This window comes from Clinocottus analis, unplaced genomic scaffold (genome assembly GCF_023055335.1).
Source record: "Clinocottus analis isolate CAN_PGR_092001 unplaced genomic scaffold, fCliAna1.0.p SCAF_23, whole genome shotgun sequence".
Lineage (NCBI taxonomy): Eukaryota > Metazoa > Chordata > Actinopteri > Perciformes > Cottidae > Clinocottus > Clinocottus analis.
This window is the reverse complement of record NW_027175965.1, coordinates 1,591,736-1,612,914: the sequence shown is the minus strand read 5'-3', so window position 1 is coordinate 1,612,914 and position 21,179 is coordinate 1,591,736. Positions and strand designations below refer to the sequence as shown.

The following is a 21,179-nucleotide window of genomic DNA, read 5'->3' as shown; positions in this document are numbered from 1 at the left end:
AGTTGTGTATTATGTCGTAATTAGAGAAAACAAGAAAGCAAACACGAACCGTTTAGTATATTTTGCATGTAAACACACACACGCAGCACAACGAGAGGTTTGAAGTGACGATGAAACCTCCAGTTGTTGAGATGAGTCAAGTCCCGTCATTACATGTAAAGAAATGTCTGTCAATCTTTCCTGTACAATTCTCAGATTGACACATTAAATGATAGTGTCAGGATGAAGTATCAGCCAGAAATTATAAAATCTGTTTTTAACCCCTCTTCCAAATCACAGCTGACAGATTACTAGCTATTAATGTGTGCAGATTTTTAAATGTTCCTGTTGCCTTCTTCTGCTGATTTGAGAGTGTGGATGTATTACAAAGAAGCCAATTAAAATACTTTAACATGTTAATAGGCGGTCTAAGTCTGAGTGTGCATGTACAGTTTTTCGTATATGTTCACAAAACACGCAAATGGTCACACAATTTTAATATTCAAGTTTTAGTTCCGCAAAAGTACACTGTAAGAAACACTGCAGTTGTTGTTTTAGTGTGCTCTATTTATTTTCTTATTCGTATTCTACATTTAATTATGTCTCATCATTACACAAGAACACTTGGAAAAAGGTATCATGAATTCAAATAAACAATATTAAAGATCACAAAGCTGTTCCACTTCTAATTGGAGCAGTTAACAACTAAGTGTTTGTCTCCCCTGAAAGAAATCCCATCTTGAATATAAAAGCGTTGCACTTCAAGTACAGTTACTGAACCAGTAAATAAATGAACATAAGAATCCACTTCAGTCGTAATCAGGAGTCGTTCATAGGTAGTATTCTGTTGTTCGGTGTGCCTTCATGGAAGGTGAGAGGGCGACTGCAAACTGCCGAAGCGAAAAGGCGAGCTAGAGGCATGAACGCATACAGAAAGCAATCCGGTCTACTGTGAAAATGTAAATGATTCGGTCATGGAGATATCCTCGCTTCAGGGGAATGAGAGGAGGTGTTGTGTTACATAGCATACAAAATAAATTAATGTGGCGTGACTTCAACTTCAACCAAGTTCTAAATGTTTTTTTTTGTTGCTTTTTTTTACGCTCAAGAAAGTATAACATTTTATAAGACTTGAAAATTGAAAGAAAGAAAGAAAGAAAGAAAGAAAACAAATCTGTATTCACAAAAATATATTAATTGAATAATAGCGTTCAGTCTCTAATAGATGTTTGCTATATCTTGTGGAAATAGGACAAAAAGTGCAAAGCATGCAACAAACCAGGACAACCTGACACGGCTCTCTGTCAGAGGCAGAATAGCATTGTGTTTGAGGCTAAACTACTGATTTTCAGTTTTTCCTGTACTTTTTCACTACATGTGGATGTCGTAGAAGTGACAAATAACTCAAGTCATTAGTCTCCAATATTTTTGATTCACCGCTGCGAGCGCGTCCGCTCCAGTGTGTTCGTGACTCAACGGCAGTGTTGAAAGAGTCTGTTCCTCTCCTGCGTGCCTCACTATTCAGGTCAGAACTATAAGCTGCGAAGCTAAGCTAACATGAGAGTAGTTATCCAGTAGCCAAACAGGTACAGCAGCATTGGTCCAGTGTTGAGCTCCAGGGCCCTACATTGTCAAAAGGCATGCTGAGGGCCTCACAGTGTTTCTAAAAGAGAAAGAAAAAAAGGCAGGTGTCAGGATTTAAGTTTGTAAGAAGCTGGGTGGGGGGAAAAAAAACATGCTTTTGTTTGAGAAATGAAGCCGTAACATATCAGTCTTACCTGTCTGGCTTTCTGGAGAAGGAGCATGTGTGCAGTGGCACTTGTTTTTCTGGAATGAGAGAGGAGCCGTTGAGTTAGTGCTTGGTACAACGTGACTGTACAAACACTGGTTTGTTCGCCAATCTATCGACGCTTTTTAAAACCTTTTTGTCACACATATCTCTGTAGGTCAGGACTGGTGTCTTCACTAACACATCAGCTTAAAACATACACTGAATGAGCTTCATGATGTCCTCAATTGTTGAAGAACTTTTCAATGCCTAAACTCAATAAAATGATAGAAAAGATCTAATTCTAACTTGACTTCAATTTCAGAGTTATCCTGGTGGCACTAATTTCCTGTCACCTCTTAACTAACTATTATATAACTAAATACATATTAGAATTATGAACTATAAAATTCATGGACAGGAAAAGGCAGCAGCTATCATGAGACCCCTGACCACCACAGCTCTGTTTCACATGACAGTGGTCTTTACCTTCTGATTTAGTCGATAGTGCAGACTCCGGTCTGACAGCCAGGGGTGTCGAAGGGACTCTGCGGCGCTCATCCTCCAGCTCTTGCTCTTCACCAGCAGAAGGGTGATGAAGTCTTTGGCCTCGTCGGAGATGTCCGTGAACTCCTCCTCCTCAAAGTTCCACTGACAGGCCAGGATGTTGTTCAACGTCTCGTTGTCATCGTCCCCCAGAAACGGAGACAAGCCACTGAGTCTGGACCAAGAGGATACAGAGGTCAGGGATGCTACTATACATATATATATATATATATATATATATATATATATATATATATATATATATATATATATATATATATATATATATATATAATATATATATATATATATATATATGAACATGTTAATGAACGTCCACAACTCACAGCATGTAAGTGATGACACCAAGGCTCCACATGTCAGTGGGGAATGAAACAAACTCATAGTTGATGACTTCAGGGGCTAAGAATTCAGGTGTCCCAAAGTTGACCCTCAGCTTCTCTCTGGGTTTGTATCTGTCAGAGGACACGAAGAAACATAAGAGATATATCTGGGGCTGAGAAGGTCCTATTTTTGAAAGTTGAGAGTTACAAAAGTTGGAAAATGTAAATAGATGTCAAATGTTACCTCCTGGCCAGGCCAAAGTCAATGATTTTAATCTTGTTAGTAGCTCTGCTGACACAAAGAATGTTCTCGGGCTGAAAAGGAAGAAAGAAGGAAGATTATGGAGGAGGAAAGAACAATTATGCATCTTAATAAAACCTAAAAGTGGCAGTAATAAATGGTGCTAAATGTGGATATTTTCTTCAAGCCCATTAAAACATCCTGCCAGTGCATGTTACTCTGCAGCATTGAACAGAAGAGGAATAAATGACAGTAAAATGTGAAAAAATGAGCGATTCTAAGTTGAAGGTTTACCTTGAGGTCAAGATGGAGGATGTACATCTTATGCATGTACTGCAGCCCTTCACAGATCTGACGTATAAACAGCACCGTGTCCAGCTCCGTCAGGTTGTAGTTCTCATCAATGATGCGGTCGAACAGCTCCCCTCCTTCCACACTACGGAAGCCAGATCTTGTAAGTTTGATGTATTGACAAATGAGAACCAACACTGCGCCCAGACAAACGCACGAGCCCTGACTTACTATTCCATGACCAGGATGATGTCATGGCGCGACTCAAAGGCGGCGTACAGCTGGATGAGGTTGGGGTGGTTCAGCTGGTTCATCACCTGGGTCTCATTCCTCACCACGTCCTGAGAGACGAGCAGACAAAAGGCAGGATGAAATGTGAGTCAATGAAAAACATGCGTAGAATGGGGTACACACCAGTGGTGGGCCGTCAGGGTTTGCTAAACTTTCACTGCTGGCCTAAAAAAATCACAAAATTATAGCTATTATAGCTAATGTAATTGTTTTTCACAAATCCACTACAAGTGTGACAATTATTGTTTTCCTATTGGCTTATTTTTTGCACAGCTCTTGTCTTCCTCTGTTGCTCTGCCTTCAGCCTGCAGCGCTGCTTTCATTGCAGCTGGTTTGAAAGGTAGTTTCATCTAATCAGATTTTTTCCGAAACAAGCATCTCGATGCCGTTGTTACACATATATAATCTGTTTCACATTAGTCATTCATTGACCAATCATTACTGCACCTTCTCTTTCTGGCTCCTGGCTTTGATGATCTTGGCAGCCAACATTAAACCAGTTGAGTTCTCTATGCACTTGTGGACTTGTCCAAAACGTCCCCTGATGAAAGAAAAGCAAACCGCACAGACGTCTTAGGCACGGACAGGAGATACGAGCGGCAGAGTAGAAGAAGAAGAACATGGTATTACAAAACACTTGCTGCTGAAACGATTACACATTTGGAAGAAATAACAATTATAATATAATTACAAAATAATAATTGTGATAATTTAAGGAATTTCTCAAATAATTGCTGGCTCTCAAATAAAGAACATGCTCAGTTTAATATCACAGTAAATTGGATTTTGGATCGTTAGCCTGACAAAACACCTAATTTTAAGAGGACATGTTGGGCTCTGGGAACTTGTAATCTGGGAACAATAATCGGTTTATTGAAAATAGAGTATGAAAATAATTGTTAATCATCATAATGGCTCCCTCAAATCATACAGTAATTAGGGTTATATACTGTGCCATTATGTCAGTAATTTAAACAACGTGCTTGCGTGCAGAGGGGTAATCTCCGGCTTTGGAAGCAGGATTTAGCACTCGTCTATTACATCAGAGAGGCCTGCTTATTCACAAGAGCCCTCTGGGGCTCAAAATCAAATGCCCTTTAGAGCGGCATTAAAAAGGTCTTGGAAAAAACTATTAGACATCCCCTCACAGGCCGTGAGATCCTCTGTTATTTCATCATGGAGGGCCAATGTGTTGAAGTGTCCATGGCTATAACTGGGCCAAATAAAGACAAACTCTCGAGACCCTGGTCTTCGGGGGAACTCACCCTCCCAGGACCTCGTCTCTGTGGATGGTGTAATAGTTGGCTATCTGATGGGGTTTGGGAGTCACGATGCGGTGATCGAAAGGTGCCAACGGTGGAGGGCTGGACTCTGAAGGAACCGTAAAGGAAGACAGAATTAAATGACGAAATTTGCTGTTGCTGAATGCAGACTATGAAACAGAGTCGGACGAAGAGGCCTCGGCCCCCAGAAACAAAGTGGATCAAAATAGCAGCATGTCTCACTATCTGCTCTGCCGGCTGTGCCGACTGACATGTTAGTGACGCTCGAGCAGCCATAGTGTTATGACACTGGAGCTGTTTCAAAGTCTGGGGAACGAAAAGTGAAATGTCAGTCACAGACTAACAACCAAGTCGGGTCTGTATGAAGAGCTAATGGAGGAGCGACAAGGTGGATTCATCTCAAAGTCCTACATACATCACAACTGGATCAATTCTGAGTTGTTTTTTTTAGGCATGTGGTTGTACTAGTTCATAATTTATAGACAATTGTTGACTGAAGAAATGTGTCTTTGTGATTATTATGTGCATAGAAACAAAGAAAGCAGACACCCTTCAACAAAGTGTATGTTGAATTGAATTGATTTATCAAGCCAGTAAGGCTGTTCACTATCAACAAAAAATAAACTATATCAAGTTACATAAAACCATATTAGTATAATATTATTATGTATTGTACACAACAGGATATGAATAAGTTAGGCAAAGTTCTAAACTTAAAAATAAAAACTCAACAATACTTATTCTGGCAAACAAAGTTACACAACTGATTCCCAACTAGATGGACAGTTACAAACAGTCACGAGTTGTAAAAAAGAAACCAGGATATGCCCACAATGTTTCTTGGACTGCTTCTCATGCACTCGTGAAAAAAAAAGCTTTATGTCTTACCGATGATAAACTCCTTCACTGCTGACTCTCCCTCCTTCCCTTCTTCCTCCTCCTTCTCCTCCGCCTCCTCCTGCTTTACTTCGTCAGATTCAGAAGCTCCAGGCTCCTCCCCCTCGGCCACCGGCCCGTCGGCGCTTTCCGCTTCACTGTCTTCCACTCTGCTTTTTTTGAGGTCGTCCTTCACCAGGTCCTCTTCTGTGACGCGGCGTTTGCTACAAGTGGCCACATCGCCGACTTCCTCAGAGCTACACAAACACATGAAAGGACACATTGAGGCTCTGAATATTTAACTTCATCCAGTTTGGTTTCATTTGCTCTTCACTGACTTCTGTGATAAATAAATAACGATGAATGTATATATATATATATATATATATATATATATATATATATATATATATATATATATATATATATATATATATAAGTGTTCTATTCTGGAACAGAAATGATAACATAAAACTGTGATTGGCAAAACTTACCTGTCCTGTGGCAGGAGGGAGGTCTTGCAGATATCTGCGATGATACTTGGGGCCTTTTCTAATTTCGACGACTCTTCTGCCTCTCCTTTATGCACTGTCTTCTCATCGTCCTCCCCTTTTCCAGCCTTTTCTTCCACCTTTTCCTCCTCTGCCTCTGACTCTGAGTCATCAAAGACGCCCTCCTCTGTTTCCTCCTCTGTCTCCTTAGTCGCCTTCCCCCTGTCCTCTGACTGGGCGGCAGAGGTGTGCGGTCTGTCCAGGATCAGCTCTGGCGACTCCTGTCTTCTTCCCCCACTCCCCCTCTCCTCGCCCTTCTGGTTGTCTGCCTCGGCCCTTCCATGGGAATACTCGGTGTTCTGCCTGTTGAGCTTTTCCACCTGCTCCTGCAGCACAGGCTCATTCTGCCCGGAAGTGTCTGACATGGGAAAAACAAAGCAAATTAGCGATGTTTGGCACTCCGCATGGACATTTTCTGGTATTATATTAAAACGTCCAAACTATTGTTTTCAATAGGCATAGAAACAAGTCACTCATACGAGTATCGTGAATCAATAGTTTTAAGATCACCAGAGGATCAAAAGTTAAAAAGGTTTGCGAAGTTGAATTCATAAACAGTGTCACCATTGCATACTTGAGAACACTGACACGTTGATTTCCACACTGGGAAATGTCCCACTTAGTCGACACTAAGTCATTTGTTCATGTTTAAAATAATAAAGGTCTGTATAATAATAATAAACTGGCCTAAACAGAGAGGGGGGGGGGGGGGGGGGGATCTTCCTGTCTGAACTAACGCTAGAGCCTCATGCGCTTACACAAAACAAATAATGACCGGTAGCTGTGGCGTCATAATGAGGTGATTAGTTGTTTTTTTCAGGTAGAAAATGCACGACCCGCCGGTGCAAATACAATATCTGAATGGGCTTAAGTCCATCTATTTCAGCAGATCGTCAAAGGATAAAGATGCTGTGGACGTCTCCGTGTGGAGGTTGAGTGTTGTTTCCTGTTTGAGCCTACCTGACGCGTCCGCAGGTCTCCTCTTCTTCTGGGCCTTTAAGCCCTTTTGGCTCAGTTTGGCTTTATCCTTGTCATCCTTTGCCTGGTTGCAGAAAGAAAAAAACAACGATCAAGCATGAGACAAAACTTGAAACAGAAAATCTGAACCCTTATATTTGCAACAATTTGTTTTTTTGAGTCAGACTTCTGTCGGGCACAGCGTAGTCATGTATGTGTTTTCATTTGCACAATAGTCCGACAGCAAGCAGAAGTGTTTGTTACTGCTGGTTCGTTTGACCCCGTAACTCAAGCGTAATGTCGTGCGGAATGGATTCCTCTTCCAGGAGAAAGATCAAAGGTCAAATATCATCTATAACAGACGACATGCCGCGCAACACAGGAAATCGCTATGGTCACTCTTACATACACTGTACAGTGATTAAAGAACACAACACAAGGGCAGTATCCGTGCATGGCACGGTACAAGATGGCAGAAAAAAAAATCTGGTGATCCCTCCTCCAGTTTCTCTGTCAATTAATGTCATGTCATAAATATGTTTGCCTAATCACATCCCATAAAAACAGCTTCTGAATCAGCAGAATTCCAGGACGCGAGATATTTCCACTTGCACATAAATCCAGATATTAGGGGATGCAGACAGTTATGGCTTTAGAATCGGCCAGACAAAACTGATAAAGGGAAAGTTTGGATAAGATAACCAGTCTGACTCGAATCATTTACACCTCAGAGACAAATGATCACCCTTGCACAAGGGAAAAATACTTAACATTACATAGAATGACATGTTGAAGTACAGCAGAGCTAATAATAGACGTGTATACAGCCATATCAGAACAATGAGGAATGAACTGGCAGCTTGATATGCAAACGAGGGACTTAAAAGCATTGTGTATAGATTTACTTCATGTATTTTACCATCAAACTCTTCAGATGTTAAAGCCAGCTATTTATTATGTCACCTCAAACAGGTCACATACTCCATCAAGAGGATTTGCAACCTTTCAAACAGCACCTAATGCATCTGTCGCTATGATCACAATGCAATTAGACCTCTAACTATGTCAACATGGGTGACACAGCACACGGTAATAGAACGTTGCACCTCCTCTATTGTTGGAGATGAGAACAGAACACAAGCTGGAATTTGAGAACATGTCTTTCTGGAAAACCTTGCTTGTAACGTCGCTAAATCTCTCACCTTCTTGTTTGCCTTCTTCCCAGGCTGTTTGAACAGCAGCTCCACCAGCCTGGAGCTCTTCACTACCTCCCCAATGAAGCTGATCACCTGCTGGGTGCCCTCCACAAGCCTCTCCACCCCGTCCAGCCTGTGTCCCTGACTCTCCATCTGCTCACTAGCCCTCTCCACGGCCCCGTGCAGGCTGCACGCCGCCTGAAGCCCGGACCCGCGTCTCCCGCCGTGGGCCTCTTCGTGCATGGACTCCAGGTCCTGACCCAAGCCCCTGACGTCCAGGGACAGGCCCTCGAGCCGGGTCAAGACGGTCTGCTGCATTAAGAGCAAGCGCTCCATCTGAGAGCTCAGTGAGTCCATTCGGCTCTCCACGCAGCGCAGGGCGGCATCGTGAGGGGAGGCCGGCGGTGCAGAGGCCTGGGACTTGTCCGATCCATTAAGTGAGAGCTTCCGTCCGCCAGTCTTCTGGCCATGAAGAGGATTTCGGTCGTAGACTTTGGCTAAAGAGTTAACAAGGCTGGAGCTCATGGCTGATATGAAGCAGGCCTCCTTACGAACACCAAGAAATAAATCCTGTTTCACTCACTCATCAAGTCCGTTCACTTTCACGCAGGCTCGATGGAAACGGCAACAAAAACCATGATACCGGACAAAGCTACATGCAGAAGAAAAAGAAGTGGAGGGAGAACAGGGCTCTCTCCCTCAACACTGCACCACTGAGTTGAGTTTTAAGAATAGCAAATGTCTGTACTCCAAATTAAAGCGCAGCCCCCCGCGGACGTCAGGGACTGTAAGTGGCCAGCGATAAGAGCTGAGGGCTCTGGTGTGCAGTTGGAGATTGATATGGGTTAGGGGGAGATGCTGGAGAGGATCGCTATGTGACATTTGAGACACTTCAAAAGCCCTTCAGGCAGGTGTCAGAATCCCAAGAATCTGGGCCTGAAATATGACGCCATAAAAAAGTAAGACAAACAAATAAAATGAACAGCCAATAAAAGAAAAGAACAGAAGAGCCCTGGATCTCATGATTAAGGACCAACTGTCAACACATGTAGTAGGATGAGTATGCGGTATGTTGTGCAAAAAAATATGGATCTTATTTCCAGATGCCATAAGGGAGTTTATGCTTTTTACATCGTTCCATAATAAGTGGTGGGGTGCAAGCGTGTGCAAGGCCGCAAGTAAACCTCAGTTAAAGAAGCAGCATTGTGGGTATTTCTGTACCTTCTCGAATGCTACACAGTTCTTCTCATAACTGATATGTTGGGGTGCCAGTAAGAACATTGCATAATTACCACAAATTCCCAAGTTCAAGACTTTCTTTACAGACCTACGTCTTGTTATTACTGCTGGGAAGATGCATTCTAGTAATTCTTCTTGGGATTCTTATTATAGCATTTTTTTCATGCACAAATGTAATCTGTATACTCACTCACCAAGCTACCAAATCATTTGAATTTTTTTTTTGAATACATTCAAATTTGGCAAAAGAACAGTGTATGAAACAGGGTGGAGAAAGAGAGATGTTTAACATGTAACAAACAAAGTTGGAATATAACTTGTGACGTTGCTCTCTGCTATCAAGGGGCCACATGTTGTATTTGAATACAAATAACTTTTTATGGAATACAAAAAAGTAGCTTAAGTCATCTTCTCATTAAAAGCCGTCTTTTACTTCAACATTTTTGCAACGAGGAAACGGTTTATTTGAAAAATAACTTGGTTTTATTTGCAGTCCGAATGAGCTTGCAGCGTTCCCGATATAGTTCGTGCAACATGAGGAACAAGACAACGGAAGAAAACAGGAAACAGGTGATGCCACTGACACCTAAGAACTGTTGATACAGAGAGAGTAACGGGAAACTGACTTGTGTTGATAAATAGACATGGACCCTGAAGTTCATGTTTGAACAGACACAAGCCGTCGGCTCCTATTGAGACGTGTCTGACTGTGTGCATTGGCCTCAAGCTTGTTCAAGTCTCAGTGCACTGGTATCTGGAGTGGGCAGGCGTGACAAAGCGCCAGCCGCTTATATACTGGCACCCATCTGTCAGCACCGGAAAAACCTGACCTATAACCCGCCCCCGCCCCTCTTACTGTTCCCAGTACACACAGCTCATCAGCTGACAGGTTTAACACTCGTATCCTCGTTTCCTATTTACCAGCTAAGGTGAGAACGAAAGAGGACACTTTGCGAAGAGAGCACCGTGCACAGTGTGCAAACACACCAAACAGACAAAGGAGATCACTGATCAGGAAGGGCTTTCGCACTGACCTGGTTAACACCTTTGCTTTTCAGAGCTTGACATTGACAGTGCAGTTACTAGATACTGCAGCTATCCAGGCATTTAGAGGGCCACTTCACCTGCAATTAGCTGAAAACAATGTATTCAACAGGACGGACACACGTCTTACTCTTACCAAATACATACATCAGTTTCCAGTCAGTATACACTGACAGACACCATTGTGATCCATCCATATCCAAATTTGCTTATTCTGTTTAAGGGTCGCAGGGTGCTAGAGCCAATCCCAGCTGTCAATGGGCGAAGGCAGGGTACACCCTGGACGCCAGTCCATCGTAGGGCAGACATGGAGACAGACAATCATTCACGCTCATGCCCCAGCTGAACATGGAAACTCCACACAGAAGGACCTGCCAAACCGGGATCCAAACTCCGCCTCCTCGTGCTGTGAAGCATCAGTGCTCGCCACTACACCACAGCTAACCAGCTAACCATTGTGGTCCGATTTACTAAAAACTACTTTGAACTCGAGTCAGCAACTGAATCTCTCGTTAGGACAATGAGAAAACTTTCTCACGCTGAGGTACGTGTGAAAAGTAAAAGATATTCTATTGAGAAAATATGTTGTAGTCAAACGTGATCAAACTATGGTACTATATATGTACACTGGGTGGCGCTGTTCTGTGTTCTGAGATTGTCTATATAGTCAATTAGAGCATGATTGACAGCAGGTGTTGGACCCTGTAAAAAGGGCAAAGGGTTTTGACAGCTTGCGTGGCAGGACTGTTGTGACTCGAGCAACCGAGCGTTAATTGTTGGCATCAAGGGACCGGATTGATGTTCTACCACGGCCGAAGAGAGTAAAGCTATGTGATACATCCCAACTTGTCCATAGTGACTGATCTCTGTGACTTGCCACTCGGCTGAGGGAAAAGATCCTGTTTCTTAAGCGCCGTTTCAGAAAAGAGTCTAAGCCGTTTCTATGTTTTTGGGTGAGGTTCCCGTTTTGTAATATTTGACTACTTGATTCAAGTAGTTATGTTGGTTTCCTGGTCTGTCTCCAAAGTGCCTTGCTCGTGGCAATGTGTCAACCCAGCTGGCCGTTGCACCTAAAATACACAGGCATAACTAATGGCTCCAAGGTCCGTGGATCATTTGTTGATCAAAGGAAACGCAATGTGATTGATACACACCAAGAAGGAACAACACCTAGTAGCCCAAGTATTAGACTAGGATCCTTTATCATATATTGTTAAGTTTTTTGCACTTAGTGAAGACTAAATAAATGTCGAAAGCAGCATTAATTTACTTTTTTGGCCACTTGACGGTGTTGAACTAGCTATAAACACAATATTCACTCACTTTCATATCTTACTTGTATCTTGTTGTTTGCTCAGTCGTTCACATTACATCACTGGATCCATTGTTATCATACCATATATGACTAAAACGGCTTTAAAACCAGTATTCCTTTATCCTTGTGCCAGGTGCTGTGGTATAAAGTCATAATACACTGGGTGCGCCATATGGAACAATGAACTCACTCAGTGAGGAACCGTCATTCCCTGGTGTAATATTTGCTTTAACCTCATCTGTTATGTTTCTTATATCTGTCTCGCCACAACAACAAGATATTTCGAAAACGTGACAGATGGCTGACACAATTAAAGACAGATTTTTGCACGATCCAGCAAAATAGGTGCTTTGAAGAGCGACGGGTAAGAAGAGCAGGGTGGCGGTTGACTGGTCTGGTGTCGGGGGCAGTGGGAGGTTTAACTGTTCCTCGTTGGACAATCTCTTAAAAGGTTACATGGTAAGACGAGAGCCAGCGTGGTATAGGACCACTGTTTAGGAATGAGAGTGACGCGGCCTCGGCACTCTCGCCACACATATAGAGTTACTCAGCAGAAAGACACAGACAATACATAATGCGTATTCTAGTGCCGCAGACGGTCCAGTAAGCCGAGGTTGCCGCAGAGCAACGGACTGGACACCAAGAATGCTGCAAGCTTTAGCTCAGAGCCGCAATGAAAGACTGTAGGCAAACATGTGCCTCACACACAATACTGTACTTTGGCAAGCGAAAGCTGAAGTGAAGGCAGAAGAGGAAGCACATTTTCTTGAGTTAGGTACATTTTTAAGTACTTGTGTCGCTTCCATATCTTATAACTCTTCTACAGCACAAATGAGTCCATCCTCCAAAACTGCAAACTAGAGATAAACTTTTGACGGGATCACATCAGCTGTGACGCCAAATTGGGCCAGAGGTGTAAAGTATGTGTGTGTGTGTGTGTGTGTGTGTGTGTGAGTGTGTGTGAGTGTGTGTGTGTGTGTGTGTGTGTGTGTGTGTGTGAATCCTTCCCCCTTTCCAAGGCCCTACTTCCAACGACCTTGCTTGGGCTCCACCCCAGCTCTGCCTTTTGATCTCAACGACCCACCTGTGTAGTTTGTGTATAGTTTTATGCATCCTGCACATTTGTGAAAAAAATCTTGTAAAAGTACACAAAACCGCCTCTGCGGTAGTTCGTTTTTGCCATGAGACACATACACACACAGACACACACACACACACACACACACACACACACACACACACACACACACACACACACACACACGTTATACTATGAAGGTTGTGCTTAGTAATGTTGGGCAGCGTGACAACAGAGACAGCCCTTTGATCACTGGCATGTTCCACGGCCCTGGTCCAGCTCTGGAGTCCCTGAATTATCCAGCCCCCTCCACCCCGCCCCCCCTCCCCCCTTCCAAATCGCATCCCATCATCATGACTCACCCACGCAGCATTACTGAGACCAAACATAATTGCCTCCAAATAACTGCATTCAAAAGGCCCTTGACAACTAGTAAAGCCTGTCGGTCTTCAGCGGGTTGCCTTGAAGCGCTATAACATGTCATTTTCTTTGTTTCATGTTAAACTACTATGTTAGCCTGTTATGAACAACAGGCTGCTAAGCAGAAACAATATCCTCTCCGTCGACAGACATTTTGACTTGTAAAACACAGGTGGAACTAATTTGGTCCACAATGCGTCACTCGGTGTCCCAGTCAGCCGTGGCAGTGAGCCGTCATGCGCGATGCCAGCACCCACGGAACCAGCTCAACTGAATGGAATGCAGGAATTTACAACGTCACCAATTAAACCTGTGCAGCAACGACACGCCGCAATGTGTGCTGGGAAGAATGGTGTGTCATGCAATGTTTGGTATCCATAGGCTGCTCCTGACGTATGTCCTGTTCTTATATGACATGAAATGGAAATATTCAACATGTCTTGTCCAGGCCAGGTCATGATTAGACCACAAAAGAAGTGATATGGTTTTTAACAGTGCTCGAAATTGCAATATGCAATGTTATGAACAAAACCACTGGCTTGAGGCGGATATTTAACATGTATTCAACATCATTCCTTTGTGCTTGATGACGAATCTCTGTTGCGTACATGACAATGGAAAGAAGGCTACGCAGTTTCTCTGTAGCTCCACCTGCTGCTTTTCTATCTGACATATTTTCTTGTGTCACCACTGGCTGATGACAGTCTGTACTTTCAGTGTACGCTGCGGCGATAACATTCAGCTCCCTCTCTTCAGACCTTGGACAGGACACAAATACATTCCTTTAATGGGAAAGAGGTGTTGTATAACATCAGTAAAGTGTGTGTATAGGCTGTGTGTGTGTTTGTGCAAGCAACAAAAATATGCGAGAGTTTGCCGGTCGCTGCCAGCGTTATATAACATGAAGACAACACAGGTGCGGGGGAGGGTGGGGTGTTTGAAAGGGGATTCCGGATAAATGGTGACCTCTGACCTCGTGGAATGACTGTCAATCCCACCGCCCCCAAACACACACGCAAACACATACACAGGCAAAAATCAGCAGGGCTTACTGGAGAATTTAGCCAGGGGATCTTATGTCTCCCTCAGTCTCTTAGTGTCACAGTGATAACACACACTGGTGGTGTAAACTTGCAATTTGATCAAAAAATATATCTAAACATTTACTTCGACAAGGTCAACAGGCCCCAAAAAATATTGATACAAAATATATTAACATGAATTCAATAATTTGGTAGTTCGAGACAGAAATAGAGGAGGAAGTTCAGGGATTCATGTCGGCAGGACTCCTGAAACAAGGACCTGACCTGTAGGCTAATTACATTATTACTGTATGAAATCACCTGCATGTTAAGTAAATTAGCTCTACATTATGTAGAGTCTACACTTATTTAGAGAAAAATGTAAACATCAATGTATTCTATGTAAAGGAGTTCATAACTCAGTGCTATAACTTCAAGATATGTCACATTGTTGCCTCATTGTGCGACTATGTAGTGTTGGAAATCTTCACATGCGGACCATTTTTGTTTTAGCAGACTACAGTGCTGAAGAAATGCATACTCCTTCTGCATGGCAAAAAACCAAAAAGACCAATAAAAGATACATGTTGAGACACATGTGTACATGAAGATAAATAAGAGAGTGAAAATCAATTACAATCAGATAAAGAAGGGAATAATTATGTTATCATTGTTGTTGTCTGTTTATAATTGACTGCATTTGTTTATTTAAATTAAATTGGAATATGAGAATTTGGTCAATATGTGGAACATTATAGTTGCATGATATTTAAGTTGCATTTATGTATTGCACTTACAGCATACAGTAACTTTACTTTGACTTCAGTAAGTCCAACATGATGTTTCTTGTACAATGGTAATTATGTTTGCATGGAAGATTGAAGTAAATTAACTCAAACATGCAAATTCATCTGCAGGCTTTATGGTGTTGTAATTATAAGGAAAGTGCGTGTCTGTCTTTCTACCACAGGGTGGCAGAAAAGAGCCACGGACCCAGGAGTCCTCTTCTAACGACATGCTGACGACTACCTGGGGAATTGGAAGCAACGGGATGGCTTTTAAAATTTGAGTGTCACGCCCAGCTGTCTGGTTACCTTGAACCCTGACCTACTAACCCCAAACACACACACACACACACACACACACACACACACACACACACACACACACACACACACACACACACACACACAAATTCAAATAGTCAATGTTTGCCATGTTGGATCCACAGCACATGGTGACAGATCATAAACACTAACCGGTGTGACTTCATGTCTGTCCTGTATGTCGTCCTGCTCTCAGTCGCAGCTGCACTCTCCAAGTAAGAAAGCCAGACAACTAACCACGGATTGACGCTAATTTACAAAAATCTTTTTAAAGAGACCACAAACATTGTGTCTGTTTATATAACCGTTGTTGGAGTGATGCCTCATTTGATAACTCCAGCAACATCAACAAATTAACAAACACTACTGCACCGACGGCCTTGCAAAAATGTTTTTTTGGACTCATCTGATTTGTCTCAAAGTCACTGAAGTTTCATGCGTGAAGACGTATCACAGATTGAACTCACGTTTTATATTTGATTCACCATCTGGTTAAAATATATGTTCATTGTAGGTCTGAAGAACAAACAGACAGTGAATAACTTTCTTCTTTCATAAAAATAATTGTCTGGAGAGGTAAAAGACTTTTTACATCATGTATCGTCTTAAATATTCAGTCACAGGTTTGATGAGTCATATTTTTTCAGTTTAACCTGAAATGTTGAGCCTAATAAATGAATCTGAGTGTTCAAAAGACACCATCATCATATTCCAGCTTATTAAACTACGACTTCACAATCAGAATTTCAAAACATACAGCCGCAAATACTTACTAAAAATGACAGATGTGGGTCCAGAGGAAAGGACGTCACATTTCTCCCAAAACATTTTTCCTCGTGTCCTCTCTCACAGGAAAAAGACGAAAGTGAGGGAAAGGTGGATGCAAGTCAGTGACTTGGGACGCATCCTTATTCACCTCACGCTCACATCCTGCCACTTCCTGTTGCCCTGCAATGAACTCTTTCTCTCCGGTCCTCGTCACTTGACCGTCCCTGCCTACATGCTCACCTGTTCCCAGTTCCTGGGAGGCAGCAGCGCCTGCATGCTGTTGTCTGAAACATGGGATCTGTTTGTGGTGATGCTTTTGGACTTCATATCTTTGCCTGTTTAAGCTGCCTTTCAAAATTCCCCCCTTGTCCGCCTCATGTTCCCACACTCTTTTGTGTCTCACACATGGCCCCATAACTTTATCTGCATTCGGGTCCTATCTGATGCTTCCCACTAGTCAGCCGCGACAGAATGTACGATTGCTTTCCCTTGGGTGGCTTTTGATTTTAGAGCTTTCTTATTGGCTCAGTGTATAAATACCTGATTCCATGTAGAAGACGGTTGTCCATTCTCAGAATTTCTGTAATACTATAGCATCCAGGAGAAGCAAGCGTTTGGTTTTGACATGTACATTTAATTGAACCTAAGGACGACAGCCAGCAAGCACTTGCACTTGTGTGTAATGTGTGTGTGTGTGTATGTGTGTTTGTGTTTGTGTGTGTATTAGGCCCCACCATGATGTATCAGCACTAAGGTAGTAACGAGTTATACAAACAGCTGAAAGTGGACACCAACCAAGAGGCCAGAGTACAGGCGAAAACAGCACATTCCCCCGGAGTCACCAGAGAAACATGGAGCCAAGAGAGATGAGGATTAAAATTCGAAGTAAAATGTTTTCATTTAACGTGTTAAAAAACAAAACTCATTGCAAGCCTCCTTTCCTTCAATTCATGCAATGTACAGATAGGCATTGTGTGTAACAGATCAATGGACATGACGAGACTGTTAAGCTGAATAACTGGTGATTGAGTCATAATGATCACAGAAAAAAAGAAGTAGGCTACAGTAGGTAGAGTAGGCTTCATGTATTTGAAGCAGAAATGCTGTGACCACAGGAAAAACTATACTGTACCATACTGTCCTATACTGAGGAGTAAGATGTGACCTTTGACATTTGGACATTTGGACAATGTAATCCCATGGAGTGAGTATTCTTAAGTCTTAGTACAGGATGTCTTCAGGGGTCATATTATGTGACAAATATTCCAATATTTACATAAACAACAGTGGTGGAATTGTGATATTATTCTGAGTATAATCTAAATAAATGAAAAGGAATCATTTGGAAGGTTTTTATGCTTTTTTGCACATTAATAAGAAACACTTTTCTTTTATGCTTATAGACAAAAAATACGGGCAAATCAGGAAAATCTATCTGTTTTTAGCTTCAACAGAAAACCCTTCAAATGAAAGAATTGAGATACTGCATTTAGATTTGGCACGCTTGATGTCTGTTGGCGTCAACCTTCAGTAGAGGTAACACGAATACACACAGTCACTTCTAAACGGCCGCCTTTGTCTTTTTAAATTATTTAATCCACCACACGAAACTATCACTGATTCCCGTCTGCCGTCCCGTCTCCGTGTGTGTTCTAATTTTGTCTGAGCTATGTGAGTGTGAGAATCTGGGGCAGGAGAAGCCCTCGTCATATTAGTCACGCGCATTAACACACGCTACAGTACGCTCGGTCCACGCCTCACACAAAAACGATTGTTTGTATTCTGTACGTCGCGGCTCTCAGACGTGCACAACAGTGAACCTCTCTTCTTGACTGTGTTTAGTTGGATGATCAAAAGCTTGTTCACGTCACCATTACACACAGAACTGAACGCATATAAATCACACAAACCTTTAAGTACGGCTCGTGTTACTGGTATGTGCAAAAATAAAACATAAAATGACCCACTTAAATATAATATTTACTGTGATCTGGATGTGGATGATGATTGATGACTGCACTAGTGACTGTTTAATAATGTTATGCAAACAATGTTGAGCAAAGAGATGTTACTCTAAACACACTGAAGTGTGTTTTTACTATCAAGGATTTCAGTTGAGTTAAAGAACTCACCTGTGTGTGGCACGGAGGCAACCAACACAGGATATACAGACGATGAAGCCACAAATATTCACAGGAACGAGGGTTTTACTTCCCGGTTGACATTTTGCATTTTATTCCCTTTCTTCCTTCCGGCTGCTGTTGTGATTAAACCTGGAGCTAAAGGAGAAGATCCTCCCAGTTTAGCTGAAAATGAGCCCACGTGTATTCATGAATGAAACATGGCAACAGAACAGGAAAAACCAGCCAAGGAAGGGGATTGTTTCAGCACCTTGGACAGAGCTCACCTCACCCTCCTGTTCGTTTCTCAGGTACAGCGATGATGTTCCACAGTCAATGTGACCCGGTGCATGTTTAAACAGGGATAACCTGTTCTGCACTCAGGTTTTAAAACACTTCAATTCAATTCAATTTGACTTTGGATCCCCTCAGATCAGTCCTGTTATGTTTTATGTCCCCGTTTTATTCCCATTAAAACCAACATGACATCGCAGTATGTTGACACATTTGGAGTAAACTGTCCAGCGGAGCAGAAATGATTAACTGAGTTATAAATCCAGTGGCAATAAGTCCACTGTCAGCAAAGACAAGAAAACTAAGAGTCCAATAAAATATTATTGCGCTGACGATGATAGACTTTAACTGCTCAAAGCAGCACGGCTCTCGCGCTTTATGAGGCGTCAATTTCACATGTCTCCTGGTGAATTATGTTTACATGACAAACCGGTTTACACTAAACATAGTATGTGCAGACTCCAGGCCAAGGCTCATGTGAATGGAGTGCCATTGAACAGAATGTAGATGTCACTGCTGCTGACAAGTGTGACACATGTGCGTTGACGTTTTGTTTTCCACTGGCTGTCCCGCTGGCAACAGGCACAAAAAACTATTGTTGCATTGTTTTGTCCAAGCAACACGTTCAGTTCACTTCAGCAGCTCATGCTGTCGTCCGGACACACGGAGCAGATTAGTCAGTGAGGCCGGTTGTGAAAGATGTTTGCCTGTTTACATTTCCAGAAACTTCTTCTGAAAGCAGAAACCGGGCCACCCGCAGATAACTCCAGCACTGCTGAGCTCAGATTGACCAGGCTCTTCTTTCCAAAGTCAAAGATATGATGATCAAGCCACCTACATGCAGCGTGTCCAGCTACTGCTCTGCTCCACCCGCCTGAGCGTTGCCACACAGTATGGAGGTGTAGCTGCAGCAAAGAAAATCACATTTTCACTGTTGTGATTTAGAAAGTCAGATTGTGTACACAGCTTCCAGTCCTCTACGTCTGCTAACTTATTACTTAAACTCCAGTGAGGCCTGATCTGACGAGCATGTCCACACGTTCTGCGTCGAAACGTTCTGCGTCGAAATGTTCTGCATCGGAATGTTCTATTTCGTGGCGTTCTGTGTCGTAACGTTCTGTTTCGTAACATTTTGTGTCGTGACATTTTGTTTCGTAGTGTTTTGTGTCGTAACGGTTTGTATCATAACATTTTGTATCGTAACGTTTTGTATCGTAACGTTTTGTATCGTAACGTTTTGTATTGTAACGTTTTGTGTTGTGAAGTTTTGTATCGTAACGTTTTGTGTGGTAACGTTCAGTGTCGTGACGTTCTTGTGTCGTGACGTTCTGTGTCGTGAGGTTTTTTGCCGTGACGTTTTGTGTCGTGATGTTTTATTTTGCAACGTTTTGTGTCGTAATGTTTTGTATCGTAATGTTTTGTATCAAAACGTTTTGTGTCGTAACATTTTGTATCGTAACATTTTGTGTCGTGACGTTTTGTATCGTAACATTTTGTGTCGTAACGTTTTGTGTGGTAACGTTCTGTGTCGAGACGTTTTAAATTGAAACGTTTTGTGTCGTGACGTTTTGTGTTGTAACGATCTGTGTCAAAAAACGGAAAGTGTCAGGAATTCTGGATCAAGATTCCATCAGTGTGTCAATGAATGTGTGGGTGAATGTTGACTATGTGTACAGCGCTTTGAGTGATCGTGAGGTCAGTCCTAGTCCACCGTTCCTGGGTCAGACTTTCTAACAATTGTAATTTGAATCCGTTGACAGGTTTTTCAGAGTGTATGCTTTCTACAGACAAACAAACACCAACACATGACTTCTTCTGTGAAGGCAAGCTTTGGTCAGAACTGTTAAAATGTCAGGAAGAGGAACTATCTAGTTTGAATTCCTTTGGCATCATCGGTAGGAATGATAATGCGATAACATCCATTACTTAATTGCAGGTTTATGCGGGCCTGCAGCGTGTCAGGCTTAGCCATAATCCTCAACATGACAGAAGGGTACAACAAACAAGGTGTTGGCTTTACATCATTTACAACCACTCTGCTATTCATTCAGAGGGACTTAACTTATGCCATGTTCCCAAATTCTCCTGTTCATGTATCTGCTGTGTGGCTCAGGTGCACAGACCTGCTCTTGCAGTGTTACCTGTTGGCACGCGGTCCTTCCCCTCCTCTTGGCGGAGAATAATTTCCACAGCCGTCCCCACAGGAAAGTGGCCACCAGACACACGCTCCCTAATATCCAAATATCTTTATCCCTCAGGACGCTCTCCATGATGGTGAAGCCTTCCTCTTCCTGCCTCTTGCCGTCCGCCGTCTGTCTTTATCTCAGCCTCTCTGCCTGCTTGTGGCGAAATAAGTCTCAGGTGGCAGGCAACAAGTTGTTGACATTGGGTGAGACAGCGGGCCTTGATTATGAACTCGTTGGGCTCCTGTGGCCGCGCATTGAATATTC

General features: G+C 42.6%; 1 protein-coding gene across 1 annotated transcript; it reads right to left on the bottom strand.

Moving 5' to 3' along the window:
* Nucleotides 1-468: 468 nt before the first annotated feature.
* Nucleotides 469-21,179, bottom strand: mylk4b (myosin light chain kinase family, member 4b). The gene is made up of 13 exons (XM_068589772.1): nucleotides 20,871-21,179; nucleotides 7,131-7,212; nucleotides 6,114-6,528; nucleotides 5,632-5,876; nucleotides 4,726-4,831; nucleotides 3,908-4,001; nucleotides 3,401-3,510; nucleotides 3,173-3,314; nucleotides 2,882-2,952; nucleotides 2,641-2,769; nucleotides 2,237-2,468; nucleotides 1,758-1,806; nucleotides 469-1,642 (listed from the first exon to the last, which is right to left on the bottom strand). The coding sequence occupies exons 1-13, from the start codon at nucleotides 20,997-20,999 to the stop codon at nucleotides 1,632-1,634; spliced, it is 1,815 nt and encodes a 604-aa protein (XP_068445873.1). The 5' UTR covers nucleotides 21,000-21,179; the 3' UTR covers nucleotides 469-1,631.